The sequence below is a fragment of the Astyanax mexicanus genome, chromosome 4 (assembly GCF_023375975.1).
Source record: "Astyanax mexicanus isolate ESR-SI-001 chromosome 4, AstMex3_surface, whole genome shotgun sequence".
Taxonomy (NCBI): domain Eukaryota; kingdom Metazoa; phylum Chordata; class Actinopteri; order Characiformes; family Acestrorhamphidae; genus Astyanax; species Astyanax mexicanus.
In genome coordinates this window covers 28,655,374-28,671,378 of record NC_064411.1, presented here as the reverse complement: position 1 = coordinate 28,671,378, position 16,005 = coordinate 28,655,374, and the positions used below count along the sequence as shown (strand labels likewise).

Sequence of the window (16,005 nt, the reverse complement as noted above, 5' to 3'; positions counted from 1 at the left end):
CACAGAACAGGTGTGTTTATACTGTATTTATACTGTATTTATAAGTGACTTCTGACAGCAACAAATTTTGAAATCCATCTATCATTTTTGTGTCACTTCACAGTTATGTGCTTATTTGTGTTGGTCTATCACTTAAAATCTCAATAAAATACATTTACCTTTGTGGTGACAAAATGTGCAAAATAATTTAAGGTGTATTAATACTTTTGCAAGCCACTATATGAGCTCATTCTACCTGTGAGAAGGAGAAAGACAATGTGCTTTATTCTGTAATAAAACCATGGTTGTAAAGGGTGGTAACTTGAGGCCAAAACACAATGAGAACAAACATCAAAAGTTACCCACATAAAACAAAGGTAAGAACCTCATAAATCAACCAGTTTCCACAATTTCTCAATTACTTACAGAAACAAGGTGTCATTTCTTCCACTAAACTAAACCACAGTGTTTTTCACACATACACTAGAGGTCCAAATGTTTGGGGACACCCTGACTTTGCATTGAGCATAGTTCTTTAGAATGGTGATACTCTATACAATACTTTTGAAAGGGATGAGTTGAGGAGTTGTTGGGATTTGCTCCACTTTCTTGGTGAGAGCCCTGTGCACTAACCTCACTCTCAGTATGATTCAACATGCACTAATGAAGTAAATGATGTTCAGGTCAGGGTTAAAATGACTTAATGGTTAGCGCGTTTGCCTTCCAGCACTGGGGTCTTGGGTTGAAGTCCTGTGTCTGCGTGGGTTTGATCCAGAGTCAAAGCTTTTCTCCCTCAAACCAAAAACATGGAGATCTGGTCAAATTTGATACTCAGAAAATTGAATACTCTAAATGTATCTGATGTGTATGTATGTTGTATATATGTAAGTTTGTGTGTAAATGTATGCATGAAATGCATTAATTAACACTCTTGTCTTGGGTAAAATGCTGTAGTACCTGATGCAGTCCTCCAGGTGGACAGTGTTTTCCAGTTAAGAGTATGCTGTGTGTATTAGCTGGTGGATAAATGCTAAGAGTAAAAGGTTGTGTGTAAAATATGATTGTAGATCATCCTTGGGTTTCTAGAAAGTGCTATATAAGTGTAGATTAATTTATTCACACACACAATCATACCTGTAAACTGTAGAAATATTTTGAGTGACATACAAAGTATTGAAGTTATTGTTCTAATCTAAGTCAAATCTAAATGAGACACCATTTATAACCTATTAATTATACTTTAGAATGATTATTTTAAAATGTTCTGCATTGTAGATTAATACTAAAGTCATCCAAACTATGAAAAAAAATGTTTTATATTTTAGATTATTTAAAGTAGCTCCTCTTGTTTAGATGATAGTTTCGCACATCTTGGCTGGATTTTCTCAGTCAGGTTTATGAGGTAGAGTCACCTGGAATTCAGGCTTTCAGTTAACAGCTGTGCTGAACTCGTCAAGAGTTAATTACTTGATTTCTTTGTCCTCTTAGTGTGTTTGAGAGCATCAGTTGTAAAGTTGTGAAGAGGTAGAGTTACAATTATACAGTGAATAGCTCAATTTGAGTAATGTTCTAATCCATATTATGGAAAGAACCACTCAACTAAATAAAGAAAAAAGCAAGAACTTTGAAAGTATCCTCAAGTTCAGTCTCAAAGACAATCAAAACCATTAAGATGAAACTGGCACTCATCAGGACCGCACTAGGAAAGGAAGACCAAGAGTTTTCTCTGTTACACAGGATAAAATCATCAGTGTTATCAGCCTCAGAAACCACAAGTTATCCACCTAAATGCTTTACAGAGTATTTTGGTTTGTTTAACACTTTTAAGTTACTACATGATTCCTTATGTGTTCCTTCATAGTCTGGATCACTTCAATATTAATTTACAATGTAGGAAATATAATATAATATATATATATATATATATATATATATATATATATATATATATATATATATATATATATATATATATATATATATATATATATATATATATATATATTGAATAAGAATGTGTGTCCAAATTCTTGACTGGCACTGTATGATCTTTAATATGCAATCTAGTTCTGTCACAGTGATGAGGATATAAGGCCTTGGAGATTGCTCTGGAGGCTGGTATTTATGTTGTTTAGGGGACTGAGATGTTCTGCTGAAGGCCGTTGTCAGGACACTTCACGACAATTTGATGTACGATGACTAGCTGTTGTGATATTTGAGCCAAGAGAATGAGCCTGCTCACGGCCATCTTACACTGAACTTCATGTTAATTAGACACTGTTGACCCCGTTTTATTGGTGTACACCAGCCAACTGCGTTACGTTTAATAATTAGAATTAGAAGCAAGATGTAATAAGGTTTTAATCAAAAATCATAGGGAAATTGATGTGTTGATGAGTCATTATGAAAATACTTCGTCTTTTGACCCTCTAGATAAAAAAAAAATACTTAAGATTTTGACTATGTACCATAGTGTATAAGCCTTCGGACTACACAGAAATCATAATTTCCAGCTTAATCACTTTATATTTTCACATGCATGCATTTGTAAAGTTCTACTAACCAAAAAACTGGTAGCTAGGATCTCTCTCCTCAGTGTTAAACTTTAACAAAGTTCTGTATTTTTACAATAAATTCATACAGTAAACAACTGTTTAATGATGTTCTGCTGTAGGAAGCAATGCATCTTGGTATATCCAATAAGAACAGCAGCCACCTGTACATTTAACAGAAACATTAGAGAGAAAACTGGTGGTTATATTTTATTTTTAATCTAATATAATGTGCCAGGCAAAAAACACAGGAATGTACCACATGCAAAAGTTGTCAAAATGTTATCCAATAACAAACATTAAAAGTAAATAGTAACATATAGAATCTGCTCAATACATTTGAACATCACTTGGCTCTCACTCTGTTTGGGTTGACATTACTACATATTCTGAGTAAATATTACATATATTGAGCAGCTCAGACCTACTATAAACCCTAACATTTACATCTTTCTTATTGGCCACTGACATCATTTATTTGCATAATGGGCGTCCCCCCCCCCCCCCCCAGTACAGTAAATTACTCATACTATTCATATAATGAATAATACTCTTTCCCCACAGTGAATTACTGTAATTGAACCATCCTTTATTAGCAATGTTTTTGCTCTAAAAGTTTTGCATCCATATCCTCCATTTAAGCTTTCAGTTAAACTCGTTTATTCAGCTAAAATTTTAATATTCTAATTAAAGATGCATCAAAACTATTCTGAGATAAACAGCCTGGTCAATAAAAAGTCTCCACTTGGATTTAAGTAAGTAAATGATGTGGGGCTAAAGCTGCAGTTGGTCTGCAGGTTTAGGTTCAGCAACAGTATGTGCTGAAAGAATGAGGTCAGCTGACTACCTGAATATACTGAATCTAGACCAGGTTATTCCATCAATGGATTTTTTACTTCCCTGATGATAACGGCCATATTCCAAGATGATAATGTCAGGATTCATGGGCCTGGAATTGTGAAAAAGTGATTCAGGGAGCACGAGATCATCATTTTCACACATGGATTGAGAGAGAGTTCACCACAGAGTCCAGATCTTAACCTCAGTGAGAATCTTTGGGATGTGCTGGATGGAGAAGGATTTGTGCAGTGGTCAGACTCTATCATCATCAATGCTGCTGCAAGATCTTGGTGAAAAATTAATTAATGCAACACTGGATTGAAAAAAATCTTGTTACATAGCAGAAGCTTATTGACACAATGCCACAGTGAATGCATGTCACAATCCAATTTAATATAATTTTATTTTTATTCTAACACTGATTATCTTATTTAAATTTAAATATCCTTATCTCTTAATATTTTTGTGATTAATCGATCAATATTTTTAATCGATTACCGCCACGAGATTCTACAGGTGCTGGTCAACGAATTAGAATAATTTGAAATAGTGCAATCATGAAATTCTTTGAATGCATTTTTTGTGCAGAAAGCAAATCAGGTGTTCACCGCACCTGTCCTACTCGTTAGACTAATCACAGAACTCGTTACCTGGAAAAAAAATTGCTCAGCTGAGCTTTCCAAAAGGCCCATTTAGGCCATTTAACTGTGACACTGTTGTTTTATTGAATTAGAATAATGGAGAAACCGTTTCATTGAATTAGAATAATTTTTATTATAATTACAATCATCACTTTCTCAGTATTTTGTGGCTGCCCCCTTGGCTTGTATGACTGCCTGAAGTCTCCGCGGCATCGATTTGACCAGCTTGTCGCAAGTTTCCGCACTCACAGCTTCCCAGGCAGTGGCGATGTTCTGCTTCAGTTGGTCCAGCGTAGCAGGCTTTCTGTCGCGAATTTTCCGCTTGACGATGGCCCAAAGGTTTTCAATGACATTGAGGTCAGGCGAGTTGGCCGGCCATGCCAAAACTTCAAGCTGTTTTTTAGTGAACCAATCTTTGGTCGACTTTGCCGCATGAGCCGGTGCAAGATCCTGTTGAAATATGAAGTCTTCTTCGCCGAACTGTTCCTCAACAGTCGGAATCAGGAACGTTTCCAGAACATCTTGATATACGGCAGCATTGACAGTCTTCTTGAGGAAGCAGAGTTTCCCTACACCTCGAGCGGACATGCATCCCCAGACCATAACGCTCTGGGGAAACTTGACGGATCTTTTCACACACTCGTGGTTGTAGGTTTCGCCACCACGACACCAGACACGAGGACCTTGGTCACCGAAGGAGATGCAGAAGCGTGATTCGTCACTGAAGACCACTTTCTACCAGTCTTCAGCAGTCCACTCGCCGTGTTCTTTGGCCCACTTCAGCCGTTTCTCCATTTGTTTCTTGTTCAGCATCGGTTTTACTGCTGGAACGCGAGATTTGAAGCCGAGTTCGCGCAGAAGACGGTAAGTGGTTGATCTGGAGACGTCAGCGCCGGTCTGCTTGTTCCACAAGTCGGTGAGCCCGGAAGTGGACTTGAACCGGTTGCTGACTGCGATCTTTCTCAGCTGCTTGTTGTCGCGAGCAGAAGTTTTTCGGACGCCGGAACAGTTGGTGCGCTTGCTGCAGTTTTTCTTGAGAGCTTTGCAGACGGAAGACTGGCTGATGCCGAGCTGCTCAGCAATTTTAGTTTGGGTCAAGCCTTGTTGGCGAAGGGCTTGAATTTGAGCCACTATTCCGGTTGAGAGGTCGCGCTGCTTACCCATGATTGATTTTACAACTTAGAAATTCTACTCAACCCTGACTTTATACTGCACAGTGAACACTCTTCACAGAAAACAAAAATTCGAGCATTTATTCTAATTCAATGAAATGGTTTCTCCATTATTCTAATTCAATAAAACAACAGTGTCACAGTTAAATGGCCTAAATGGGCCTTTGGGAAAGCTCAGCTGAGCAAATTGTTTTCCAGGTAACGAGTTCTGTGATTAGTCTAACGAGTAGGACAGGTGCGGTGAACACCTGATTTGCTTTCTGCACAAAAAATGCATTCAAAGAATTTCATGATTGCACTATTTCAAATTATTCTAATTCGTTGACCAGCACCTGTAGTTTTTAACGTCCCTGCAAGGCTCACGCGCCTCCCGCGCTCCCGCTCAGCGAGAACAGCAGGAGGAGCGCGCGAGTGTCCTGAGCTCCCCTCAGCGCGGGGGGCGGAGTCACCGGGAAGAGCCGACTCAGCGGAGTCGCTGCAAACTTTTGGCTCGAGACGGCTCGCTGTTTACCGCCGCGCGCGCGTGTCACACCGGCACACACCAAAGCGCCCTCGCGCCGCCGCGCCTCCGCTCAGCTCGCGCGTGGATCTCCGGTACCGCACGCTGCCTGCAGTACCGGTACGGGAATAGACCGCTCTCGGGAGTCGGCGGTTTTTTATGTTTTTAAGTCTCGCGACTAAAAAAGACCGGAGCGCGTGAGAGTTCTGGACTCCCGTAACAACTCCTGAAACAAAGACGCGTCCTCGCGCAGAGAGAGAGAGAGAGGTCTCGAGCCGAAACGTGATGGAGTGATAATGGACTGAGTGCAGATACGGGAGTTCGGTTCCGAGACCCTGAGGAAGCCCACCTGGACCGCAGTACACAACCATGGATAACTTCTTCACTGAGGTAAGAAAATCCATTCAAACAGAACCTGAGAAACTCTTCTGACAGGCTCGGACAAGAAGAAACGCGCACGAGCTCACTTTACTCTACTTTTCGGCACTCTTTCATTTCTTTCTACCTCTTTAGAGAAAGAGTGAGGGATAAGGTGTCAGTGTGTTTGGATGTTTGGAAGGGTGTTGCGGTGGTTGAAAAGGTGTTTGAAAGGATGTAAAGGTGGTTAAAGGGGTGTGAGTGTTGTCGAAGCGGTGTAAAGGTGGTTGAAGGGGTGTTTAAAAAGATGTAAATGTGGTTGAAAATGTATAAAGGTGGCTAAAAATGTGCAAAGGTAGTTGCAAAAGGTGTACATGTGGTACAATAATGGAAAAGATATACAGATGGATGGAAAGGTGGTTGAATGGGTGTAAAGATTATTGAGAAAGTATTATAGCAGTGGAAAAGATGTAACTTAAAGGGTCGATGAATACTTGTAAATGTGATTAAAAGGTTGCAAAGGTGGTTGAGATGGTGTTATAATGGTTAAAATGTGTAAAGGGAGGTTGAAAATGGGTAAAAGTTGTTGAAAAGTTGTAAAGTTAGTTGCAAAAGGTGTAAATGTGGTTAAAAAAGGTGCAAATGTGGTTGAAAGGGTGTGCAGGTGGTTGAGAGCATTTGAAAAGATGTAAAGGGTGGATGAAAAGTTGTAAAGGTTGTTGGAAAGTTGAAAAGATAGTTGCAATAGTTCTAAATGTTGTTGAAAAAGTGTGCAAACGTGGTTGAAAAGGTGGTTAAAAGGGTGCAAAGGGTGGCTGAGAGGGTGTTATAGTGCTTACAAATATATAATGGGTGCCTGAAAAGGGGTAAAGGTGGTTGAAAAGGTGGTTAAAATGGGGCAAAGGGTGGTTGAGAGGGTGTTATAGTGGTTACAAATATAATGGGTGGTTGAAAAGGGTGTTTTGGTGATTGAAAGAGTGTTTAAAATGAAGTAAAGGTGGTTTAACCACTGTTAAGGTTGATGCAAATTGTATTAATGTGGTTGGAAAAGTGGTAATGGTGGTTGAGAAGGTGGTTGATAGGATGTACAGGTGGTTGAGAGGGTGTTATAGCATTTGAAAAGATGTAAAGGTTGTTGAAAAGTTTAAAAGCTGTTTGAATTGGTGTAAAGGTGGCTGAAAATGTGTTTGAAACGTTGCAACGGTGGTTAAAAGGATGTAAACATAGATAAAAGTTGTGGAGTTCTGGTGGTTGAAAGTCGCAAAATGGTTAAACAGATGTAAAGGTGATTAAAAGCTGGTCATCCACACAAAGTATACTTTACAGTGGTAAACAAGCTGCTTAATCATTACCTGACCAAAATAGGTCACATTCTCATTTAAATTTGGTCACGTTCGTCTGTCTGGTGCTGCTGATAATGATTGTAGGCCAGCTAAACAGTTAAACTATGCTTGTTTCTTTCATCGCTTTTTATTATTGGTATTATCTAATTTTTTTAAAAAGTATAGTATACACCTTTACAATTAAATTAGTCTGTCTGTCTGACTGTGTGTGTGTGTTCACACACTGACCCGGTTCTGCTGGAGGTGAACAGTTACCCCCCGGTCTCCGTTCGGCGAGGGTCCCGGAGGAACTCTGGCATTTCCTTTACCTTATTCTCCCGTTTCCTCTCCCCCTTCCTTTGCTATTATTAGAAGAAACAGCGGCTCTGCGACAAGAAACTCAGAAAAGCTGAGAGTGGAGAAACTTCACTCACTCTCGAAACTTTCCACTGCAGTCATTTAAATATTATTATGGAAATGAGATTACAGTTGTGAACTTACTGACTGCAGAAGTCTTAAGATGGCTATTATTTTAAGTTTAATACGATTCAAAATTTTAATGGACCAAAAAGTCATGTGTTACAATGGATTTAAAAACAACTGCTTTTCTCTTGCTACATTTTCTGGTTCCTATTTACTTCCTCATTGAAAAATATAGTTTGAAAAGAGTGAAAATCTGCAAAACAAAAAAAAAATTATAAGGCTTCAACCAAATATTTCAATTTGTTTGGTTTAGGCCAAACATATATATGTTTTAGATTATTCAAAGTAGCACCTCTTCGTTAGATGACAGCTGACTGCTGGATTTTCTCAGTCAGCTTCATAAGGTAGAATCATCTGGAATTCAGGTTTTCAGTTAACAGCTGTGCTGAACTCATCAAGAGTTAATTACTTGAATTTCTTGTCTCTTAATGTGTTTGAGAGCATCAGTTGTAAAGTTGTGAAGAGGTAGAGTTACAGGTATACAGTGAATATCTCTATTTGAATAATGTTCTAATCCAGATTATGAGAAGCAAGAACTACTCAACTTTGAGTATCCTCAAGTGCAGTCACAGCGAACACCATCTAAAACATTATAATGATGAAACTGGCCCTCATCAGGGCTGCTTGAGGAAAGGGTAGAAGAGCAAGAGCTACCTCTGTTGTACAGGATAAGTTCTTTAGAGTTACCAGCCTCAAAAACCACAAGTTAACATCTTAACCCCAGATAAGAGCAGGAGTATTTTGGTTTGTTTCATATTTAAAGTTTCTACATGATTCCGTGTGTGTTACATCATAGTCTGGATCACTCCAGTATTCATTTACAATGTAGGGAAAAATTAAATGAAAATATATATAGCTCTGGAAAAAAAATAAGAAAAAACTTCAGTTTCTGAATCAGTTTATCTGATTTAGCTATTTATAGGTTTATGTTTGAGTAAAATGAACATTGCTGTTTTATTCTATAAACTACAGACAGCATTTCTTCCAAATTCCAAATAGAAATATTGTCATTTACAGCATTTATTAGCTGTAAATGTGTAAAATGGTCAAATTAAAGAAAAAGATGCAGAACTGTCAGACCTCAAATGATGCAAAGAAAACAAGTTCAGAAATCAATATTTGGTGGAATAACCCTGGTTTTTATACACAGTTTCATGCATCTTGGCATGTTCTCCTCCACCAGTCTTACACACTGCTTTTGGATAACTTTATGCTGCTTTACTCCTTGTGCACAAATTCAAGCAGTTCAGTTTGGTTGGATGGCTTCTGATCATCCATCTTCCTCTTGATTATATTTCAGAGGATTTCAATTTGGTAAAATCAAATAAACTCATTATTTTTAAGTGGCCTCTTATTTTTTTCCAGAGCTGTATATCTTTTTACATTAATGCTACATGGTGAAAAAAAAATGTAGTCGTAGAGGAAGTGATGTACACAGTTGAGTGTAGTACAGTAGTAGTATATTACAGCAGTACTCAGTATCAGGATGTAGTGTTTGTGTGTGTGTGTGGTGCTTGCACTACAATGTGCTTTCTGTTGAGCCTCCAGTCGGTCCGTGACGAGCGCTTGTGAAAGTGTAGTGATGAGTATCTGTGGTATCTGGGACTGATGTGACTGGCGGCCGCTCCCTCGTGCTGACGTCGCTGGAGTGTCAGACGCGGGTTTAAAACCTGCCTCGCCTCTTTAACGGTTTTCTCAGGTGAGGGGGGGGCGTGGCTTTACCTGACAGCTCACCTCATTCCCACCTGGAGTAAACAAGAGCAGGAACCGGGGCAGGAGCCAGACCCAGAGCAGAAGCAGGAGAAGGAGCAGCAGCAGGGAAAAGGCTGGCAGGCTCTTTTTTTTTGCTCAATAGTGTCAAATATCATCCGGCTGGTGCTGCGTGTCTGGAGGGCGAATGAACAGCAAGCACAAAAAGGCAGTGTTTAAAGAAAGGGCCCCGGTATTCCCCTCCAACCAGAACCAGAATTGTTCCAGACAGCAGAACAGCAAGCGTAGCTATTTCCTCTCACCATGTTCTACTGCTGGAGAATGAAACATCCACAGAGAGGAGCAAAAAAGTCCTTAACCAGCTAACAAATCTCATAAACCACAATAATCTGTTCCCTCAGGAAGTCCTGAAGAACCACGAGTAGATCTGCCCTTATCTAGTGATCAAAGCCAGAGCTCAAACCACTGACTGACTAAGAAAAGAGACTGAGAAAACTAATATCTTTACGAATAAAAAAAAACTACTTTTTTATCTCCAGATCACAAGAAAGTAGGCCTGTCACAATAACTGTAATATTGATTTATTGTACAATAAATGAACATGACCTCAATCATTTTTGATAATCGCAATATCGTCTATTGTGTTTATTTGTATGTTTGTTCACATACATAACAGTGAACAGTATTTTAGCCAGTTTAGCTTCAATAACTGTGACTCCATACTAGGGTTGCAGCGGTAACCGGTTTCACGGTATACCATGGTATTAAAATGCACGGTTATCATACCGTGTGTGTTTGCTTATTACCGGTAAAACGCATGCCAGCGGAGAAACTCACCCGCGCATGCGCAACTCTGCTCCGCTTCAGCTCCTCAGCACACAGCGGTGAGAACAGCAGAAAGTGCATCAGACTAAACATTATCTCCGTCCGCCTTAAAAAAGGCTAAACTAAAATCAGCAGTGTGGGACTATTTCAGAGACCCGCCGAACGCACCCGAGGATGGTTATCCGATTTATAATCAATGTGGCCGTAAAGTCACAGCTAAAGGGGGACATACGTCAAACCTGTTCTCCCATCTCCGAGAACACCACCCCGCCGTGCAGCGCAAAGTATGTGTTTAGTTTATAATTTTAATCTGAACCTAAATAGAACCTCTTTGTAGTCGTGCACAACCCCTGCGGTAAGCGCCCGCAAAAGCGCTGAGTTATCTGAAATTTGGGCACGCAGGTACAGGCGTGAAGTGCGTGCTACGATGGATTCACGTGTCCGTGTAAAGGTCCTGGCCGGATTGGATGTGAAAGACGCCATTCATTTACATGCGTTCATTTTCTAATTCTGACGTGCCTGTTTTTCATGTGTTAAAACCAGACTCGCTGTGAAAGCCTTAAAATAGAAATCTCTATTGTGAGGATCATGTCAGAAATAAATCCCCTCTTTCTGCAGTATCTGCTTATATACCAACTTGACAGTAAAACGGACGTTTACAACAGTTGTTGATCAGACACTGACCCAGGCTCAGTTTATCAGATATTAAATAATTTAAACTTAAATAATTGTACTGAATATTTTAAATACAGGATCTTTACTTCTTAGAGGACATGTAATGTGTGTAACGTGTGTGTGTGTGTGTGTGTGTGTGTGTATATATATATTATATATTTATATATATATTTTTTTTATATACACTCTTAATGCCCTTAAGAGTAGTGGAAAAAACTAATTTCCTTCACCTGATGGTGTACAGCTTATTTTTTTTAAGGAGACATTAAATTATAATTGTTCCAGGTTTCTACAATAAATAGTTAATTGAACAAAAAACCTTTGTTGTAATTTCTTTATGGGTCAGTTTAAAAATATATGTAACAAACTGTGATACCGTGATAACCGTGATACCGCGGTATTTTCTGAGACGGTTATCATACCGTGAAAATCTCATACCGTTGCAACCCTACTCCATACACACAGTGTGGACAAAAGTAGGTAAAGAAATAAGTATATCATTTCCAAACTAGTTATAATAAATAATTATTAAATTGATTATAATTACTTTTTATGCTATTCTGTTATCATTATGTCAGTGGCATTTACTAGTCTTAAAATTACAAAAGAAATTGTGCATCGCAATCATTTCTGGCACAATATATTGTCCACAAAAAAATTAAGTGACAGGCCTAAAAGAAAAAACAAGTTTAAAACAATGTCTATCTTGAGAAAACAACATTTTGTATTTCTGACATTCAGCTGAAAAAATAAATTAAGATGTGATCACCACAGGTCCGTCATTATTATTTATTTATATTAGTATTTTAATTACAATATTCTTGGGGATATGAAAAAAAAACCTTTTTATTCAAGAATATGCTTTGAGCACAAGATTATAGTGTAGCATATTTTGTGTATGCATTTTTTTTTTTGTCAGAATGTTTACAGATATTATTGTGTACAATATGATATGGCACACCCCTAGCCATGAATACTATTGTATAGTTTTTGACAATATATTGTCCCAGAGAAAATTCTATAAATTATATTATCATTTTAAGAACATGCTTTTCCATAATATAGCATGTTATGTATATGATATTATACTAATAATAGCATTTTAATAGAATTACTCCCTTTTAATTTTTTAACTTTTAATTTTTACAGTATTCATTTTCATTTATCTTTACATCTGGAAAAAAAAATAAAACCTAAAAATAGTAAAAAACAAAAAAAAAAAACAAGCTGTAGTTGACTGACCCTATCATTTCGGTTTTATGATGCTTTTTCTGATGGGATAGGTGGGTTTCAGGTGGGCATGGGCTCGATTGGTTTGCACAAATTTTGTAACTGGGACCCAGTTGCTCTTTTCAAATGATGGGACCCATCATGACATCCTACCTTTACCATTCTGGTAAGCTTATCATGATAACCATTTTTAATTGGATAATATTTTGTTCCAGAATAGTATGATGTTATCGTCATTATCATCATTTTAAGATATAGTTCAACTATAATGACAATACTATAACATAATAATTCACTGACACGTTATCTTTAAAGTTCAAACTGTGCTTTGAACTGATCTGATTAGAATCAGAGACATTAATAATTAGGAGACTGATTTCAACCAGCCACTGGTTGAAAAATTAATGGTAGTTCTGTTAAATCTTAATTTCTTGATAATTTCCTGCTCTTTTGAAGTATGGTTGGGGTGCTAGAGTGGATGTTCTCCTTAATGTGGAGATCTGTGCAAGTGCAGCAGCCCGAACAAGGCGAAATATCAGCTGTTTTTGATCCAAAAACAGACAAATAGTATATTAAATTAGATAATTATGTTTCTTTATCACAAATTTAAAATGTTTTTAAAATATTTGGTAATCTGACCTCCAGTTTTCAGGAGTCTGGTCTCATATGACTGGTGGTAATTGCTCATCAGCATTGCAAAGATGGTTGTGAAATCAACAGACTTTCCTATAGTTACTTTGGTAGAGCTGGCTCTGTGTTTACAATTTGAGAGCATTAGTTAGCATTAGCATTAGCATGACACTTTTACTTCTGATTAGAAAGTCTGTCACTGGTAACCAGGTATGCCTTGAGGAAATTTTAACATATATTGAGAGATCACTTCATAAGAAAAACACAGAATATCCTGTAACAGAATCAGCAGGAACCAACACGCAGCTTTAATGGTTTGTTTCTGTCTCAGCAGGATTAGCAGGACATAAGAGTGTTTCTGTGCCTGGCAGGTGTGTTTGAGTGTGTTTCAACAGGTGTGTGTCTACCTGAAGGTCGAACCGTGTGTGTGTGTGCATTTGCACTCGCTGAACTCTGGCGGTTGTGTGTATGTGCCTGCGTTATTTGAAACGTGAGTGTGTGTGTGTGTGTGTGTGTGTGTGTGTATTACACTGCTGACTCAGCAGGTTGGTTAATCTGTCTCTTCAACCGTCACACACGAGCACTTCTCCTCTACCTGACAGGGCAGGGTTACCTGCAGGCTGACCAATCAGAGAGCGAGATTACTGTGAGTGACAGATGGGATCAGGTTGAATGTAAACAGACCAGCCTGCAGTAGCCCTGATAGAGCTCTTAAAGGGGAATAGCCACCTGAACACCTACTAGTCCTTCCCTTTAAACCATATTGCATTAGTCAGAGCTTTGAAGACTCTAACAAATAGCCTTAATTTAACCTTAATTTACCTTAATCTTAGATTTTACCTAAATAGATTCTATTGTTTTTTGTTTATATACCGTATTTTTTGGACTATAAAGCGCACCGGATTATAGGGCACATTAACCAGCTCTAGTAAGGATGCCTACTTCAAAGTGAGCAAGCCTGTTGCCATGTTTACCTTCTTATTTTTTTTTGTGAAGTTTCTCCAGCACTAAGGCTGGGTGCAGCAACATTAGCGTTAGCCGCTAACAGCAGTGCTATCAGGACGTAAATGCCACCCGATAGCATTACACTGAAGAACCCTTAGTGTTCCTGTAACCCAGGTTGCTAATAGTTAGCGGCTTGTCCCACATAGCTTGTTTTAACACAGCAAACACAGACTACAGTCCAATATATCGCTCCTGAATGGCGAAAGAGCTAGCGATGCAGTTAGCGGCTAATGCTAATGCTGCTGCTCCCAGCCTAAGTGCTGGAGAAACTTTACTGCAAAGTGGCTTTACTGCTCCTTAATACCTGACTGATAGAATTCATACATAAGGCGCACTGTCAATTTTTGGGGAAAAATTAAGGATTTAAGTGTGCCTTAAAGTCAGAAAAAAACAGTATGTGACTTTTTTTAAAAATGTACACATTTTCTTTAAAGTTCACAGTGTTATATGTCTAGAACCAGATACATTAATAATGAGGAGACTGGTTTCAATCAGCCACTGGTTTAAATATAAATGGAAGTTCTGTTAATGCTCTACATGGTGTGGTTTATGCTGTGATAAATTTCTGCTCTTTTGGAGATCTGCGCAAGTGCAGAAGATAAAACAGAGTGAAATATCAAGTATTTTGTGCATTTTTTTGCCAAACACTTCTAACAGTTAATGATGTTTTAGTCATGTTATCAAGAATATTGTTGAAAAAATATTGTTGAAATGGTAATCTGACCCTCTGAGCCTGATCTTGATCGTATGACTGGTGGTAACTGATCACCAGCACTGCAAAGATGGCTGTGGAGTCAACAGACTTTCCTATAAGGACTGGCTTGTTGTTTACAATTTGAGAGCATTAGTTAGCATTAGCAGTAGCATGGTACTCTTAAATCTGATTAGAGAACCATTAACAGGTCACTAGATAAACTGTAAGGATCTTTAAACATTGAGAGATCACTTTATAAGGAATACACAGAATATCTTGTTACAGAATGAGCAGGAACCAACACGTAACTTTATTGGTTTGTTTCTGTCTCAGCAGGATTATTATCAGGCACAAACACTGTTTCTGTGCCGGTCAGGTGTGTCCTGATTGAGCTGTTTAAAGGGGAATAGCTACCTGAACTGGGCTTATCTTTATACACGACTGAACACCAACGAGTCCTTCCCATTAAACCATATTGCATGAGCCAGAGCTCTGAAGACTCTAACAGATCGCCTTAATTTAGCCTTAATTTAGCCTTAATTTACCTTAACCATAGACTTTACTAGATTCTACTCTTTTTTATTAATAGGTGACTTTTTGATTAAGGCTCTTTTGCACTTATATTATTAACTCATTGTCAATAAAATATGCACACAGGAGGAATGGTCTGACAGGAAGTTGGGTAGTCATGCCAGACTGTCATAGAGTGATTCAGAATAGCAACGGGTCATCTTCAGTGATGAGTCCAGCTTTTGTCTTGGTGGAAATGACCAACAATGCTTTGAACAAAGGTCTGTTGTCATGTGTCACAAATCCAGAAACCCGACGTTAATGAGGTCCTGCATTCAGAGACCCTACTTATTTTTAAGAAAATGGCAAATCCAAATAATCGTAAATAATTGTATTTCCTGAACCCTGTGTGATTAATAATTTTAAAAGCTTTATAGGGGTTAATTGGGGGTGACATTAAGGCTGCATAATACTGGAGTGGAATTGGGATATTTAATGTGTTATTAAAATATCCAGGAATTTCTGCCAGATTTTTCCATAAGTCAATGGTCCAAAATGTCAAGGTTTTAATATTGTACTCCAGGTAATTTAAATGTGTTACATTACCCCATCATCAGGTATCTTTACCCTAAAAAACTCTCTCTTTTTTCTGGATAAAAAGATCCAGTCATAGATGGTCATGGATTTTCACCTATTACTCCCCGATTAGTATAACATTCACTTTAAACACACATAAATGATGTCAAAATTAAATAAATGATGTCAAAATTATATATTGACATACAGAAGAAAAATATTAATATACTGTACATTAACGGAGTATAGTGTTGAAATACACATCATGCTATATAGAAACATATTAAATATCTAACTGTAGTCTC

General features: G+C 38.1%; 1 protein-coding gene across 1 annotated transcript in view; it reads left to right on the top strand.

Moving 5' to 3' along the window:
* The first annotated feature begins 5,668 nt into the window (after positions 1-5,668).
* myo10 (myosin X) overlaps positions 5,669-16,005 on the top strand; it is a 106,415-nt gene continuing 96,078 nt past the window's right edge. Inside the window, exon 1 of the mRNA XM_049476815.1 lies at positions 5,669-6,073. Within this exon, the coding sequence (XP_049332772.1) occupies positions 6,053-6,073 (21 nt within the window). The 5' untranslated portion in view covers positions 5,669-6,052. The remainder of the gene's footprint in view (positions 6,074-16,005) is intronic.